Source organism: Drosophila tropicalis, unplaced genomic scaffold (genome assembly GCF_018151085.1).
Source record: "Drosophila tropicalis isolate 14030-0801.00 unplaced genomic scaffold, ASM1815108v1 contig_859, whole genome shotgun sequence".
NCBI lineage: Eukaryota > Metazoa > Arthropoda > Insecta > Diptera > Drosophilidae > Drosophila > Drosophila tropicalis.
Window position 1 is genome coordinate 13,479,997 of NW_027173353.1, and position 16,803 is coordinate 13,496,799.

The following is a 16,803-nucleotide window of genomic DNA, read 5'->3' on the forward strand; positions in this document are numbered from 1 at the left end:
GCAATACACTCCTTGGTTTTCCTCGCGGCTGTAGATTTACCGCAGAACGTGCTAAATAACTCTGTGATTCTATAGATTGAGCTTCCTTTCCTTGCTTAGTTTCGGCAATCATGGCTACTGTGGGATTAATGCTCTTTTCTTCGACTTGGCGATGTAACAGCGTGTGGTGTTTGTCCTGACAATGTTTGCATCTATACTTGGATTCACATCTTGAAATACCATGGTCAGGCCTTAGACAACTGAAACACAAACGTTTCTCCTTAGCAAATGAGTAGCGCCTTTCCACGGAGAGGGCCAAGAACTGGTCACAGTTGTATACGTTATGCTCCTTAGACTCACATTTAAGACACCCTCTTGAGTCTGTGGAAATCAGTATCCGAGTATATTTCTTAACGTTTGATTGTGCGACTTGTTCGCAGCGGCTTAATTCGAACTCATCGCAACGTTCTCCGAGAAATCTAAGAAAATCCTTAATGGTTGGAGATGTCCCCTCACGGCTGTAGGACACCCACTTGCATTGAGACTCTGTATCAATTTTATCCAGTAGAAAATAGATCACCCAGCAGTCGCGATTAGTTTGGCCAAGTGCATCTAGGCCACGTACAACTTCACTCGCCCCATCGGCAATCTTTCGTAGAATGGATACATCTGTCACCCTTGTTGATGGTAGACGTCTAAAATTATCCAACAGCGAGTTAACGACATGACGAGGTCGATCATAACGTTCCATTAGGCCTGCCCAAGCCGTCTCGTACGCCGCTCCTGTTAACGGCAAATGATTTATTAAACTTGCAGCCTCATCACAGAGAAAAGACTTGAGATATTGAAACTTCTGAGCTTTATCCAGATTCACCCTGTTGTGAATGGTACTCTCGTATAAATCCTTAAAGGCTGGCCACTCCAGGTAGTCGCCACCAAAAGGCTTGATGTGTAATTTGGGCAGCTGGACCTGTCCCCCTAACGCCGAACAGGCAGCTCCACTTACTGTCATGCTTTCATAAAACTCCCGTTGAAGTTCCATCTGCTTGTGTAGTATCTGCGACACTACTTCGTTGACTCCCTCACTGGAGTCCACGACCTTAGTTGCTTTTACTGGGTTAACCAATTTTCCCAGTTCCTTTAAGTGCAGTTGTGCAGTTAAGTACTTCATCTCATAATCTCCATAGTCACCCATGGGGTCGACGTAACCTTGCGATTCTTGAAATTCAAACATATCATCAGTGGACCGATCAAACTCCTTCCACACGTTGTCGAGTCTGGTCATCATAGTATCCACCACATCCGCTGTGCAGTTCTCAGGCGGATTCTCCGAAAGTGTCAGCAGCCGCGTGAGGCTGGACTTTAACTTGGTGCGTGTTGCCTTTAGTTTTTCCATCTTAACTTGAGTAGAATTGCTTATCCCAACAGAATCCAAATCCGGCTCGAAGGACCAAATTTATGATGATACATAAATTAACTTTGCTGGTTCGTTTAATAATAATAAAAAACTTTTATTTACTCTATGGTTATGGTTTCGGTTGGCCAATAAGCAATTAACTAACTCAACATACATTTTCTCGTTTTCACAACACGCTACCTATTGCATCAGCCAAAACGGTGTGACCATGCAACTTAAAGTTAAAAATAATAAAATACAAAGATCGTTTACATTCAAATAAATTTAAGTTTAAGAATTCAGCAACCGTTCCTCAACAAAAGGGAAGACGTAAAAATTTGTTCAAACAGTTTAGGTATTGTAGGTAGTATTAAGATTTTTCAAAATTTTAACATTTTGTACTTTTTAATCAAATATCCTCACCCAGAATCTGTCTGTAAGAAAATCAGCCTTTACCCGGTAGAGCGGGATAACATAATTTTAGATTTTAATAACAGAAACGTAGTTGCTGATTGTGGTATGGAGCTATTCTCAGTCGAGGGTTGCCAATTGGCGGTAACGACAACATTCTGCAAAAGATCGCCCACGAATGGCTGCACGCAACAATTAGTAGCCGGAACTCAAGCCCATTGTAGCTCCAGACCAGGTCACCTGGAACCCTTAATAGTTGTGGACGAGGGAATGGTTGTCATCAACAACGCCACCATAGACATCATAGACGAAGTCGGCAACAAAAAAAGGGTGAACGGCACCTACCTGGTGACATTCACCGACAAGATTACCATCAACCAAACAATGTTTGTCAACAAGTATGATGTGCTCAGAAAAAAGCCAATGGTGTCAGCCGAGTCACAAATCAACATTACGAGGTACCGGGAACACTTAAGCCTGCCTTTCCTCCATGAACTGAGCATAAACAATCTCCGGCATATAACTGGACTACGCTCAAAAATAATATCGGGCCCTGTATTGAGCAGCAGTGTCACTATTGGGATTGTCACAATTTGGTTCGCAATTTATCTGGCCATTCGCAGACTCCAGAGACCCAACTTAGTAACAACTCTTCAAAAGTCTCTTGACCTACAGAAGTCCGGGGACGGCCTCCACTTAAGCGAAATGAATATACATAGCTAATACTGCATTTGGCAGTGGCCACAATCGCTGGGTCAGCGATCCCACGGTCTGGGTAATATGAGCCGGCCCGCAAGACGTTGACCGCTGCTAGCGGCACGAGGCGCAGTGTCAGCATTCCGGTGGCCAATGTTTAGGGTTCTTGGGTAGTTTATTTAATAATGTTTAGTTAGTTATAATTCGAACTCCAAGCGCACAAAACTGTAGCTTGTAATAAATCAAATATAAATAAACATATAAATAAACATTTATATAATAAATACTAAATTTGGTTTTGTTGTTTCAGTTTTGTTTAATTTGCGGGGCGGAAGTGGGAGTGGCAAAATTTTTAAACAGCCAATATCTGCGCGTCTATTAAGCTAGTCTGCATACCAAATTTAATGTCGGTAGCTGTCATAGTTTTCAAGTAAATCAGTTTTATGTAAATTACGGGGCCGAAAGGGGCGTGGCAACAAGTTTGAACAATTAGTTTCTGCGCGCTAACCAAACGAGCATATAAACCAAATGATGTCTCTAGCTCTTATACTTTTTAAGAAAAATAGTTTTATGTGATTCCTGGGGACGTAAAGGGGCGTTGCCAAAATTTCAATTAACTCTATACATTTACATAATACACGAGTATGCATGTAAGATGGAGTCCTCAATTGAGTCTCCAAATGTATTACATTATAGTTTATTAATAGTATTATAAATCGTGGACGGGCGAATAATGATTACAATATCTAAATTAAATCTCGGGTTCTGTGTACTGCTGATTTATCGGCTTCTTACTGCTGACTGCTGTTACTTCTGACTGCTGAACACCGACTGCTGACTGCTGAACATCGACTGCCGACTTCCCACGACACCTCACGACTACTGCTGCGTTGACAATCTGCATAAGGCAGTTGCCACCACGCTGCAACTACCTTATCCCTTCTCACATTCGGGCTTCCTGATTAGTCATCAGCCTCTGATGACCATGCATCCTCGTTCTCTGCTACAAATCTCCACAATTTTATCTTGTCATTGCTAATGGTCGTATGTTTTGGTCCCTCGGTGTCTGTTGCTGCTTTTCGAACATCATAGCGTCCTGCACGTTTCAACTTCATTATCTCGTAAGGTCCTAAAAACTCGCTTGCCAACTTTTTGCCTGCTACAAATTGGGTTTTACGAATGGCCACCAGAACTCCAACATTGTATCCAACCTCGTTCTTTCGGTTTTCATCAAACTGTTCTTTATAACGTTTCTGAGCCATCCGTATATTTTCTTTTGCTTTGTCACGCATCTCTTGCCTTTTTTAGTCAAAGGTATCAAGAATTTCTTCCTCGAGCAACTGTAAGATATCGCTTTCGGTTCCGCTCCTCATTTTCACGCCGAGCATCAGTTCAAATGGAGACCGCTTTGTGGACTTATGGACAGAAGAATTAATCGCTTTTTGAACTCTCGGTACGAACTTATACCATCTCTCAGGCCGATGATAACTTGGATATAATGTTAAGGATCGATCGGTTGACACGTTCAATTTGTCCATTTCCTCTTGGCACTCCAGTGGTGCTCCAAACATGTTCAATTCCATTCTGGTTCGTATATTCTTCAAAACTAGACGATGTAAATTCTGATCCACGATCACTTATAATGCGAGCTGGATGTCCGAATATATCTGACCATTCCTGTAGCTTTTTGATGACCTCGTCGGCATTGTATCCATTGTAGTGGTTTTTGTTGGGTACATCCATACAAATTTGCTGAAACTATCGACCATTGCAGATATGTATTTATACAGCTTTGATGTGGCATCCATCGGGCCGAGGTGATGCACTTGTAAAGTGTGCAGCGGTTCGGATCCTTTGTCGATTTGATAAAGAAACCCTTCTTTTTTGCCAAGTTTCTTGTTGTAGATAATGCATTTAACGCAATTGTTTATTATCTGGATCACTTTGCCATCCAGATGTGGTATCCAAAAACTTTGTTGTACTGCGTGCATAGTTTTCTGCACTGAAAAGTGTCCTGCGTTGTGAGCTTCTATAATTATTTCTCTTTCTAGGGATTTTGGTATAGCGAGCAAATCTGTTCCTTGTAAGAATTTCGGAAATCGCATTAATCATCGTATCATCTTGCTGAGCTTTTCTAATCTTCGCTGTGACTACTGACGATACTAACATTATTTGACTTGTGTATCGGCTTAGGTAATCCACGTGTTTTAGCCGCTCTCCTGGTCTGTGTACTGCCTTAAAATCGAAGTCTTGCAAGTATAGAACCCATTTGGCAACCTCCCGAGGAACATCTTTCTTACTCAAGCTTAAAACTATGCTCCCGGTTTTATGTTTCCGTTTCCAAGAACATTTCGCAATTTCTGACATGACTGTTTCGGCATGTATTATGATATCGTCCATGTAAAGATCGAGAACGTTATCATTAATGAGGTTTTGAAATACGTCATTAACAAAACGGATAAAAGCGGCTGGGGAGTTGCAAAAGCCAAAGGGCGCGCAGTTGAACTCAAACAGGCCCTTTTTCGTAATGAATACGGTGTATTTCTTGCTGCTTTCCTCAACTGGAACGTGAAAGAATCCATTTTCAAGGTCCATGATGGTAAAAACTTTTGCATTGCCCAATTTTCCCAAAACATCTTCGACGATAGGCACCGGGAAACAATCCTTCAATACCATCTTGTTTAACTGCCGGTAGTCAATGCACACTCGATTATTGCCATCCTTCTTTTTTACGATAACTGTACGACTGGCGAAGTTAGATGATGAACGTCGTATTGTATCATCCTTTAGCCATTCGTCGATCTACTGCTTGACCACATCTGCTTCGGAGATGGCTATTCGGCTTGGTACGTGCCTAAAAGGCTTGATGTTGTCGTCAGGCACGATTTTCAACGTGATCGGGCAGTCAGCTGTCTGCTTTCTTTTGCCAAAATCCTTAATCATCGATTGAACAACATTGGTATACTGTGAAGGCACCTCAGGGTCAGTGTTTGTTTCGACTACATTGTAAATACTTATCTGATTTTGGTTGGCAGCTTCTTCCTCAAATAGCTGTGCGAATGTATATCCCACGGGAGTTAATGTCCATTGGAACCTTGACATGAAATCGTATCCCAACAGTTATTCAATTCCTATTGTGCAGTCATCCACTACCAGAAACGTGTGTGTGAGGCAAATACCATCGATCTGCACCTCTGCCTTGAACTGACCTACTGGACGTGTGGTGTTCTGTCCTAGTCCTCTCAGAAAAGACGTACTTGCTGAACACAGACTTTCTGAGTAGAGACACGTCAGCTCCGGTGTCTATCAATCCCTTTACCTTAACCTCGCCTATCTGCAATGATTTGAGTCGGTTTTCTTCATACACAATGTTTATAGAGTAGGAAGTAGGACAATTTTTGGACATGTGTCCATTTTGGTTGCGGCGGAAACACTTGACTTCCTCCTTACAGTCCTTGCGCAGATGCGCCATTGATCCGCATTTGAAGCAATGTTGCTTTCTGTCATTCCTATTGAACTCGGAACTCGTTTTGCTGCTTCGGGCTTAACGTTGGTACTGGCGATTTTTTCATAAATGTCATATTTGTCTTTCAGCTCCTTCAGTGACTTGCAGCCGTACAACGTGTATTTGTAGTCAATCTTTAGGTTCAATCCATTAACGATGTGTTTGATAACTGACTCCATATCAATAATCCCACGGGCACGAATCGCTATCCGTTTCATTTGTAAAATGTACTCATGAAAACTTTCACCATCGGACTTCATACGTCTCTACGTATGTACATTCTTACCTCTTAAACATTTAAAAAAATTTCACAATAAAACTTAGAACCCATTATAGAGATAATGGGTTGTGAATTTCGGCACTGCATGGCTGATCGCAATCAAATTCCTCTAGGACTTGCTGGCGAAGTTGTTCATATTCCTAGACAGCCGTAGACTAGAGAAATAGAGCGGCGGTACCAGTCATTTTCGCTCGGGCTTGAACGTACAGTGGCTCCATCGCATAATCGGACACAAGCTTTCTAAGTTTTATTGTGAAATTTTTTTAAATGTTTAAGAAGAATGTACATTTTTGATTTGATTTCAGTTGAAGGTCTTATAATTTGTCAGTGTCCGATTATGCGATGAGCGCAAGAATCCGACTTTTTTTTGTTTTTTTCGTTTTAAGTACAAAATGAAATGTTGTTGTTTTTTTGTTTCACTAGAATTGTAAGACCTTTAACTGAAAATAAAACCAAAAATTTAAATGTGTACGTCTTTAGTTTTTGAAAAAATTTCACAATAAAACTAAGAAAGCTTGTGTCCGATTTGTTTGTTTATTGTTCAATCCATATGCATCGGCGTTGAGTTCAAAGTTTTGGAACCACTGTTGTACAGACATTCCTTCCCCGCAGAATTCTGGGATGATTTTGGCAAAGTTCTTCACCACCAACTTAGTGTCATTCTTTTTGTCTATTTCGTCGGCATGTACTTTCAGAGAAAATAGTTTTTTTTTTTTTTTTTTTTTTTTTTACGCGCGAGCCCAAGCAGATAACTGCCCCCCTCCCATTGACCGACCGCACCCCTCGGCCGTATAACGCACGGCACGAATCGCGTGGACAAATACACAATAGAAAAAACAGACAAACAAATAATACTATAACTATCTATTAACTAAATGGGATAGGATAGATGTTTTAAGCATATTAATAGAAAACTCTGAGCTGATTACAGGGAATAGAAGGTTGTAATCAGAGCAGAGGACCCTAAAAGGTTCATGCATAGCATAGTTAGAAGAACAACGACTAAGGGATAAAGGTGTCAAAGGATGTCTACTCCGTCTACATGGTACCGACAGATTTACCTGAGCTAATAGCTCAGGCGAGTCGATATCACCAATTAGGAGCTTATGCATAAAAATAACACCAAGCATAATTCTACGGTTAGTTAGAGAAGGAAGGTTAATCAAGAGAAGTCTACTAGGTTACGAAGGCAAATTGACATTGCGATCCCAGCTTGAGCCACGAAGAGCAAATAGCAAAAACTGCTTTTGAACGGATTCAAGTCTAATCTGGTGCGACTCATATTGAGGTGACCAAATGCAAGATCCATACTCTAAAATAGGACGGACAAGTGAAGTAAAAAGAACTTTAGTTGTATAGGGGTCATCAAATTCTTTTGACCATCTTTTAATGAAACCCAGAACACTCATGGCCTTTGCGACCGTGGTGGAAATGTGGGTGTTAAAATTTAACTTATGGTCCATAAGTACGCCCAAATCATTTATATTATTTAAACGTTCTAAAGGGCTATTGTTTAGAAAATAAGTGACCAGTTGAGGAGAGTTACGGAAAAAAGTCATTACATTACATTTGGTAATGTTAAGATTTAGTAGATTAAACTGGCACCAGGATTGAAAGTTTTTAAGATCAGCTTGTAGCCGACTAAATGAATCTGTATCTTTATGAGTAAGACAAAGCTTGACATCGTCAGCATACATAAGCACACGCGAATGAACAATGACTGATGGAAGATCGTTAATGAATAGTGTGAAGAGCAGAGGGCCAAGATGACTACCTTGAGGTACACCAGAAGTCACAGGAATGGAAGCGGAAAAAGAAGACTTAAAAAGTACCTTCTGTTTTCTCCACCGCAATATTCGAGACGTTAACTTTCTTCCGAATATAGGCTATTACATCATCAGATGTGACAACAGGGTCTGGCCTAGAAACAAATATATGTTTCTTTGGTGGTATGCCAACGAGTGGCCGCGGTCCTGAAGCGTCAGCCGCAGCAGTAACGTTGGACAAGTCACCCACTGCAGCAGTCAACTTGTTTACGGGGCCCTCGATACTTTTAGAACTATCGGCAATTTCCATTGGAATGGGTAATTGCCCGGACACATCGGACACTACAATAGGCATCGTTTTTAAGAGATCATTCCCAGGTGATACCGGTAATTCCTTACTAATAGCATTCACAACCGGGCTCTTAAACGAAATCAATTGCTGTACATTAGGAGTGGACGGTGCATGAGACCGGTCGGGGACGATAAGAGACGCTGGCGGGTCTACAGATGCAGAAACACCCCAAGGACTGGTCCTTTTACGTTTCGGAGACTCATTCATAAGCGATAAACTTCTGAACTGAGTCTCCACCGCAGTAAACTCCGCTTGGAGTTTATTAAAACCTGCCCTTAAAGTGTCAAAACTATCTCTAGTCCGCCTCATGAAAGAGCGCATCTCATTCTCGACCTCTCGGCAAGCATCACATCCATATTTTAAGCCACCACCTTTAGCAATAGACTCCTTGATTCTGCCTGTGTAACCTGCACACTTAACGTGAACCGCATTGTCACACAACCAACACAGAATATAATCATGGGAGTCAACCGCATTAGTGGCAACTATGCAATTATTTTTTGAGCAGACAACCATTTTATCAAAAAGTTTAATTTAATTAAAAAAGGAAATACAAAAAATAAAAATTCTAAGGGTTAAAATTCTGTGTATAAGAATATACTGACCAGTTCTGACACAAGGGTTAATGTGCAGAGTAAGCCTTCACAACTAGAGAATAAAAAGAGATGAAAGCACAAAAACAAAAACACGTATCACAAAGTCGCGGGTGGACCAGCTGTTGAAGAGTCGCGGTGTTCTCAACTAGCATTGCTGCAGTTATTCCGGCCGGGTTTTCATCATTTCCATGTTTGTTCTCAATTGCCTCTAATTCATTCATCATTTCACCTGGGTGCGACATCGGGGCTAATTGGTCTTCTTGGTCCGACATAATGATGCGATTTCGTAACACTCTTGTTGGAAGCTTCCCCTCTCTTATTGGAATCTTGCTCGCGATTTTTCCTCTTCGTTTTTTGCTTGCTGTATTCGTCTCGTTTTGTTTGTCTTTTTTTGTTTCGGTTGCCGCCAGAATTTCGCGTCTACTTGCTGTCTCTATTTTCGTTTCGTTTTCCGCCAGAATTTCGCGTCTGCTTGCTGTCTCTTCTTTCGTTTCGTTTGATGTTTTCGTCTTGCCTATTTCGTTTGGCGCCAGAGCATCGCGTCTTCTTGCGAAATTGGAATTCGTTTTTTCGTCCGACTGTACTCGCTCTCTCGTTTTTTCTGCTGTCGAAAATTTTCGCTGTCTCACTCTTTCCACTGTCAGCTTTCCAATCATGTACAAATTTTCAAAGTCCGCGATCGGTTGAGCCCCCAAATGTAAGATGGAGTCCTCAATTGAGTCCCCAAATGTATTATATTATAGTTTATTAATAGTATTATAAATCGTGGACGGGCGAATAATGATTACAATATCTAAATTAAATCTCGGGTTCTGTGTACTGCTGATTTATCGGCTTCTTACTGCTGACTGCTGTTACTTCTGACTGCTGAACACCGACTGCTGAACATCGACTGCCGACTTCCCATGACACCTCACGACTACTGCTGCGTTGCCAATCTGCATAAGGGAGTTGCCACCACTCTGCAACTACCTTATCCCATCTCACATACATACCAAATTTGGTGGCTCTTATAGTCTCCGAGATCTGCGTGTTCATACAGACGGACTGGCGGACGGACAGACGGACATGGCTAGATCGACTCGGCTGTTGATCCTGATCATGAATATATATACTTTAGAGGGTCGGAGAAGCTTCCTTCTGCCTGTTACATACATTTTGGCGACTTAAATATACAATTTCACCCTATGGGTGTATGATATAAATGGTACAACAAATACATAAAAAAAATTTTTTTCTCTATGTGAAGTATTTCGAATTTGAAATAAATATTAATTTGACAATTCCAAACAACAACAAAATATGAAACTATTTTCCATGGTGCGGTGGCACCTTTCTGGGCGTCTTGCTGCTCGCCAAGAATTTTAAACCATTTCTCGCTTAAGGATGCCTTGTTTTCATTCAGTTTTGTTATCATATATTTTAAACGAGCATTGTTGCTGATAAAAGTTGAATAAATTAAAAATTTTGTACTTTAGGCATTTTTAAAGGGGGAAACGCAAATAATGGCAGACGAAGCCTTTCAAAATGCTGTACAAAGTTATCACGATGTATTTTTGAAGTCCGAACGTGTCTTAAAAATGGTTCAATCTGGTGCATGCTCTCAACACGATTTTCGCGAGGTGTTTCGAAATAATATTGAGAAGCGTGTCAGGTAAGCTTAAAATCTTGTGTTATGCACTTAATTATCTATTTATAATATCGATTTGCAAAGGTCTTTACCAGAGATTGATGGCCTTAGTAAGGAAACAGTATTAACGTCTTGGATGGCAAAATTTGACATCATACTAAAGGGAAGTGGTGACGAGGACTCAAAGCGACCGTCGCGGATGCAACAGTCACTCAACAGCGAATTAATTCTTTCCAAGGAGCAATTGTACGATATGTTTCAGCAAATATTATCAGTTAAAAAATTTGAACATCAAATTCTATTTAACGCATTAATGGTAAGGTTCTTATGGTACACTATGTTACCAGTTATTATTTTATTTATTGATTTTCTGCAGCTTGATTCGGCGGACGAGCAGGCAGCGGCTATTCGACGCGAATTGGATGGGAGAATGCAGCGTGTTGGTGAAATGGAGAAAAATCGTAAACTTATGCCGAAATTTGTTCTGAAGGAGATGGAATCATTATACATTGAGGAACTGAAGTCATCTATTAATCTTTTAATGGCAAATCTAGAATCGCTGCCAGTTTCCAAGGGCAATATGGATAGTAAATATGGGTTGCAGAAGCTAAAGCGTTATAACCATAGGTATGTGTTATTTCGTTTCATTTAAGGCATGTACAGCTTTATCTACTGATCTCTCAATTTTATTCATATTCTGTTCCTTTATGTTATCATAGCACTCCGTCTTTCCTGTAAGTAATAAATACATCTTAAAATAATGTTTTAAAAATCCTTTAAATTAATATAATCCACTTCTAGAAAAATGATATTGCGTTCCCACGGTTCTCTTTCTAAGTTAGAAGGCGATTCCGAAGACGGCACAACACAATTAACAAAGTTGGACGTTGTCCTTACCTTTCAGCTAGAAGTTATTGTTATGGAAGTTAAAGGGCTTAAGTCTTTAGCACCAAATCGAATTGTCTATTGCACAATGGAAGTTGAAAACGGTGAGAAACTACAGACAGATCAGGCCGAAGCTTCAAAGCCAATGTAAGAAAATTTTTATCAATGTTGCTGCTGCGTGATTTATTGCCTAATGTTATTTAGGTGGGATACCCAAGGAGACTTCACCACCACCCATCCTTTACCAGTGGTAAAGGTCAAATTATATACCGAAAATCCGGGAATGCTTGCGCTTGAGGATAAAGAATTAGGAAAAGTCACAATAAAGCCTACACCACTATCGTCCAAAGTAAGTTTGAACGAAATTACTGTTCAGGTGGTTAGAATAAATATCCGTTCGTTTTTGTTTCGCTAGTCGCCAGAGTGGCATCGCATGATAGTGCCTAAAAATCTACCCGATCAAGATTTAAGAATCAAGATAGGATGCCGACTCGACAAACCGTTGAATATGAAACATTGTGGGTAAGTTGAGATACGCAATCAAATTAAAAAATATTATGCAACTACCACGACTGCTTTAGTCATCTATATGCTATTGGAAAATCGGTGTGGAAAAAATGGAAGCGGCGTTATTTTGTCCTCGTTCAAGTTTCCCAATACACGTTTGCAATGTGCAGTTACAAGGAGAAAAAATCCGAGCCGTCTGAGATGATGCAACTAGATGGGTATACAGTAGACTATATTGAGGCGGCAAGCGGTAATAATCTCTAACCTATAATTTCGGTAGAAAATTTAATTTGATGATAAATTATTTAGCTAATCTTATGTTCGGCATTGACCTTAACGGCGGGCGGTTTTTCTTCAACGCCGTGCGCGAGGGAGATAGCATTTCATTTGCCTGTGATGATGAAAACGAATGTAGTCTTTGGGTAATGGCCATGTACAGGGCAACTGGGCAATTGCATAAGCCTACGCCACCCATCACACAGGACAAAAACTCTGCCATGTCAAAAATTCAAGGAGGTAAGTTTGCCGCGCGTAAGAAGTCAGTTACACTATCTCAATTTATGTTTTTAAAGTAGCTCCCAAATAACTGTTTACAGTTTTTCCCTACGCTTTGCTCACGTGAATAACTGAAAAAATCGAGCACAATCGATTTCGGTCTAAGCAGCATACCTTGTTCTTAAACCCTTGCAGAGGGTATTAGAAAATTGGTCATACGTTTGTAACGCACAGAAGGAGACGTTTCCGTAAAAAGTAAAGTAAAGTAAATATGTATATTCTTGATGAAAAGCTGAGTCGATATAGCCATGTCCGCCTGTCCGTTCGTGCGTATGCGTTTTACTCAGCCGTCTCAAAAGCTATCGGGTTGAATTTTCTTTTTTTTTTCTGTGGACCACTATATCATATAGTTCTATACGAAAAGTAGATGAAGAAGTTGGAGTATCGCTAAGAATACGCTACATATGTATGTGATAATATTGAATTTAAGTTTGAATCTGTTCGGATAAATAGAACACAAGTTACAGTCAACATAAATCGGCTCTGCTCCCAGCTCTGCCGGAAGCGAGGCCTGCTGCCTACTACGTCATTCTTCATCAACAGTGCATGCGTGCGTTGCTTTGCTTAAGGAATGGTGGAAGAAGAACAAATTGTAGTAAAAAGACTAATAATGTTTTGTTTGTGTATTAACTTGTAGAAGAAAAATTGTGAACATTTAAAATTATTATTGACAAGGACTGCAAGGGTATATAAACTTTGGCATAGCCAAATTTTGCTTTGATATTTTTTTTTTTCGGTTTTCGGTTGAGCACTTTACCGACCGAAAAGAGCGACGCTCGCACAGAAATACAGAGTTATTAAGAGTACGATTGACCGAAAAAGTCAAGGCAAGTGGTAATTTTACATACACACATACATACATATGTACATACATATGTACATGCTCAAAAGACTATAAATTTTCATTAAAGTGAAAAAAAGTCAGGGAATGACCAGAGCAAACAAAAAAAAATGAAGTAAGTCGACTCGTCGACTCGGGTATACCATACACCAGGTGAAACAAATTTTTCTAAATTTCGAAAATCAAATGTATGTCTATTGTTTCTTTTTTTTTTTTTTTTTATTCATTTATTTATTTATTAATTAAGCAACAAAATAGAACAGAGATGAAAGGGCTAACAACAGAAAGATAGGGTAAAGAAATAAATACATATAAGGAAGAAGAAGGTGGGTAACAGAGAAAAGGAGGAAAAAATGGGAGAGTCGCTGCTTTGGCAACAGTGGCGGCCGGGATCCTGCGGTACTTCCTCGAGGGAATTGCTTCGCAGGATAGCTGCTACCTCCTATGCCGCTTCAGGTCCAGCCCTGCCACGCTCGGCTAAGCGCAGCTCGCGGATTGTTGACGCGGCGAAACTGTTCACCGCCTCCCACATGCTTTTTCTCGCCACCATCAGATCCACAAGATTTTCGGCGCATATTTCAACGTTTACCTCCCGTTCAAGAGCCCTCCTGCCGTTGTCCACTATTTCGCCGGGGCAGATTGGACAGCATTGAGAGCTATCGTGCCCAAAACGATGAAGGTACTGTCGGAAACACCCATGGTCGCTCAGGAACTGGGTCAGGTAGAAATTTACCGTACCATGAGTCCTCTCTGTCCACTTCCTTATGTTCGGGATTAATCTGTGGGTCCTCCTGCCATTGTCCGACGCATCCCATCTAGCCTGCCATAGGTTTATGCTTGCGTCTCTAGCGTCCGATCGCGCGCGGCGCCTGGCCAAAGTTCCACGCTCTGTAGCAGATATAAATTCCGTCTCCTTTGCGTGTAGGTCGATAGGCACCACTCCGGCGATCGTCAGATATTGTGCGAAAACCCGAGCAGATTCGCAGCGCGCTTAGCCTGTGCGACGATCCACCGCGTATAAGATGATCGACCTGCAGACTATCATTAGCAGCTTCCTGGACTCCTGCTTGGGGCCCCTCGTGTTCGGCATGATCCTTGAGAGGGCACGAACGCTCGCGGCTGCCTTTTCGCTTACATACGCCAAGTGCTCCCTAAAGCAGAGGCGGGTGTCGATCCATACTCCGAGGTAGCGAATTGCACGCTTTGATTGCACCGTGTTTCCGTCGATTAGGATTGTGGCGGTCTCTACGATCTTTCGGCTACTAATCAGCACCGCTTCGGTTTTTTGTGCTGCCAGGCTCAGGCCCACGGAGCTCATCCAACGCATGATGGTCGCTATTGCAGAGTTCGCCCCATCTTCGGCCTGTCTGATGGTCTTACTCACCACTATGAGGGCCACATCGTCTGCGTATCCTATGAGTTGGCAACCAGCAGGCACAGCCAGCCTCAAGACGCCGTCGTACATGGCATTCCATAATGTTGGGCCTAGGACAGAGCCTTGTGGGTACTCCAGCCGAAACATTGTACGATTCGCCAGTAGCTCCACACGATGACGCGCAGGTAGGCAGGAACGCTGAACGACTGAAGGGCATCCAGAATACGCCCCCAGTCCGCCGTGTTGAAAGCATTTTTCACGTCTAGCGTGACGACGAGGCAGTATTTCTTCGTGCCGCCTTTCCACCTCGAGCCCTTGATCGCCTGCGAGGTCGTGTCTACAACCCTGGCTATTGCGTCTGTGGTGGACAGGGCCTTCCGGAAACCGAATTGGTTCGTAGAGAGTCCGCCACCATCCTGAATCCCCTGCTGCAGCCTTTAGCATACGATAGACTCTAAAACCTTGCCCAAAGTGTAAGGTATATCGGCCTGTAGGCAGACACGTCGCTTGGAGGCTTGCCAGGCTTCGGGAGAAGCACCAATTTCTGGAGCTTCCACCTTGCAGGGAAAGAGCCCTCTCGCAGGCACTGGGTGTAGACTTCGGTAAATAATTCTGGTCTCTCTGTCATCGCAAGTTTTATGGCGGAGTTTGGGATTCCGTCTGGGCCGGGTGCTTTGCCGTTTTTCAGCCTCTTTGCTGACGCGCGTATCTCCTCCCGCTCAATAGGCTCCACTGCGAAGGGGAGATTGATGCTGATCCGTCGGGAACAGTCCTGCCACGATGTCTTTAAGCATTTCTGGATCCGTTGGTGGTCGCTGCTTCGAGGCATAAATGCGCTTGATCACGATTTTGTATGCCCTGCCCCATGGGTCATTTTCCGCCGAGTCGCATAGGTCAAGGAAACAACTCCGCTTGCTCGAGTGGATTGCCTTCTTGAGTGACTTCCTAGCCGAGCAGAAAGTTTCCGTCAGGATGGGCCAAGACGGGTCGCCGCTCTTTCTGGCACGCTGATACCGCCGCCTTGCAGCGAAGCAGGATTGCCGCTCTCCGGAGATCGCCTCATTCCACCAGAAGACCGGGCGGTGGGGGCCTGCGTAGGTCCTTCTTATGTTCATGCTGGCGTCGCATGCCGAGAGGACTGAGCTAGCCAAGCAATTTGCCATATTTTCAGCGCTGTCCACCTGAATTGTAGCTTCGTTTATAGAGCTTTTGAAGAGGCTCTCTCTTAAGCTGCTGGTTTTGTACGATTTCTCTTGCGGGATTGGCACAGGCAGGATTTCTCTGGAGCCGAGAACGGTCAGTATGGCCTCGTGATCACTGGCGGTGTAGAAGTTGCCGACTTCCCAGGTCGCGTTTCGGCACAGTGAGCTACTGACGAACGTCAGGTCTATCACCGAACCATAGCCCGCGCGGTTGAAGGTATTTCTACCGCCACTGTTTAGCAGGGTTATGTCCAGTTGGGCGAACGCTTCCAGAACCGCTCTTCCCCTTGAGTTGGTGTAGGTGCTGCCCCAATCAACTGCCCAGGCGTTGAAATCACCGACGAAAAGGCAGGGTGTGTGCAAACGGGCGTCGCCTCGCAGCTTTCACTTTCGTCAGGGGTGGGATGTGAGTGCTGCAGACGATGATGGCGGCCTTGCTTGATCCGCTGCACACGCTGTTCCTGCTGGGTTTTATCCTGTATGGTTCGCTAACAAGGGCCACGTCGCTCTTCTGTTCCACTAGAGTCTGCAGCAGAAGGTCCTGGGCTGCATCGCAGTGATTTAGATTTAGCTGTAAGAATCTAATCATGCTGCGTCCGGAAAAACAGCGCATTTGGTCCGCTCTTGGAAGCCGATGGGCAACGCTGGCTGCCGGCTACATGCGCTCTGTTGGCTATGCCTCGGGCATCGCATAGGCAGCAATTATACCCATTTCTGCAACCCTTCGCTTTATGGTCCTTGCCTCCACACCTTAAGCACCAATTTGTCCTGTCCACCGGGTCCGAAGAGCGAGCTGCTACGTGGCCGAACGTCAGACACCTATAACA

The 16,803-nt window shown here is 42.9% G+C and overlaps 1 protein-coding gene across 1 annotated transcript in view; it reads left to right on the forward strand.

Moving 5' to 3' along the window:
• The window catches only part of Cadps (calcium-dependent secretion activator 1), a 121,217-nt gene that overhangs the window by 34,920 nt on the left and 69,494 nt on the right, over positions 1-16,803 (forward strand). The window contains 9 exon segments of the mRNA XM_068296871.1: positions 10,460-10,635; positions 10,696-10,927; positions 10,988-11,238; positions 11,331-11,345; positions 11,413-11,643; positions 11,701-11,845; positions 11,912-12,018; positions 12,078-12,253; positions 12,313-12,519. Of these exon segments, the coding sequence (XP_068152972.1) occupies positions 10,460-10,635; positions 10,696-10,927; positions 10,988-11,238; positions 11,331-11,345; positions 11,413-11,643; positions 11,701-11,845; positions 11,912-12,018; positions 12,078-12,253; positions 12,313-12,519 (1,540 nt within the window).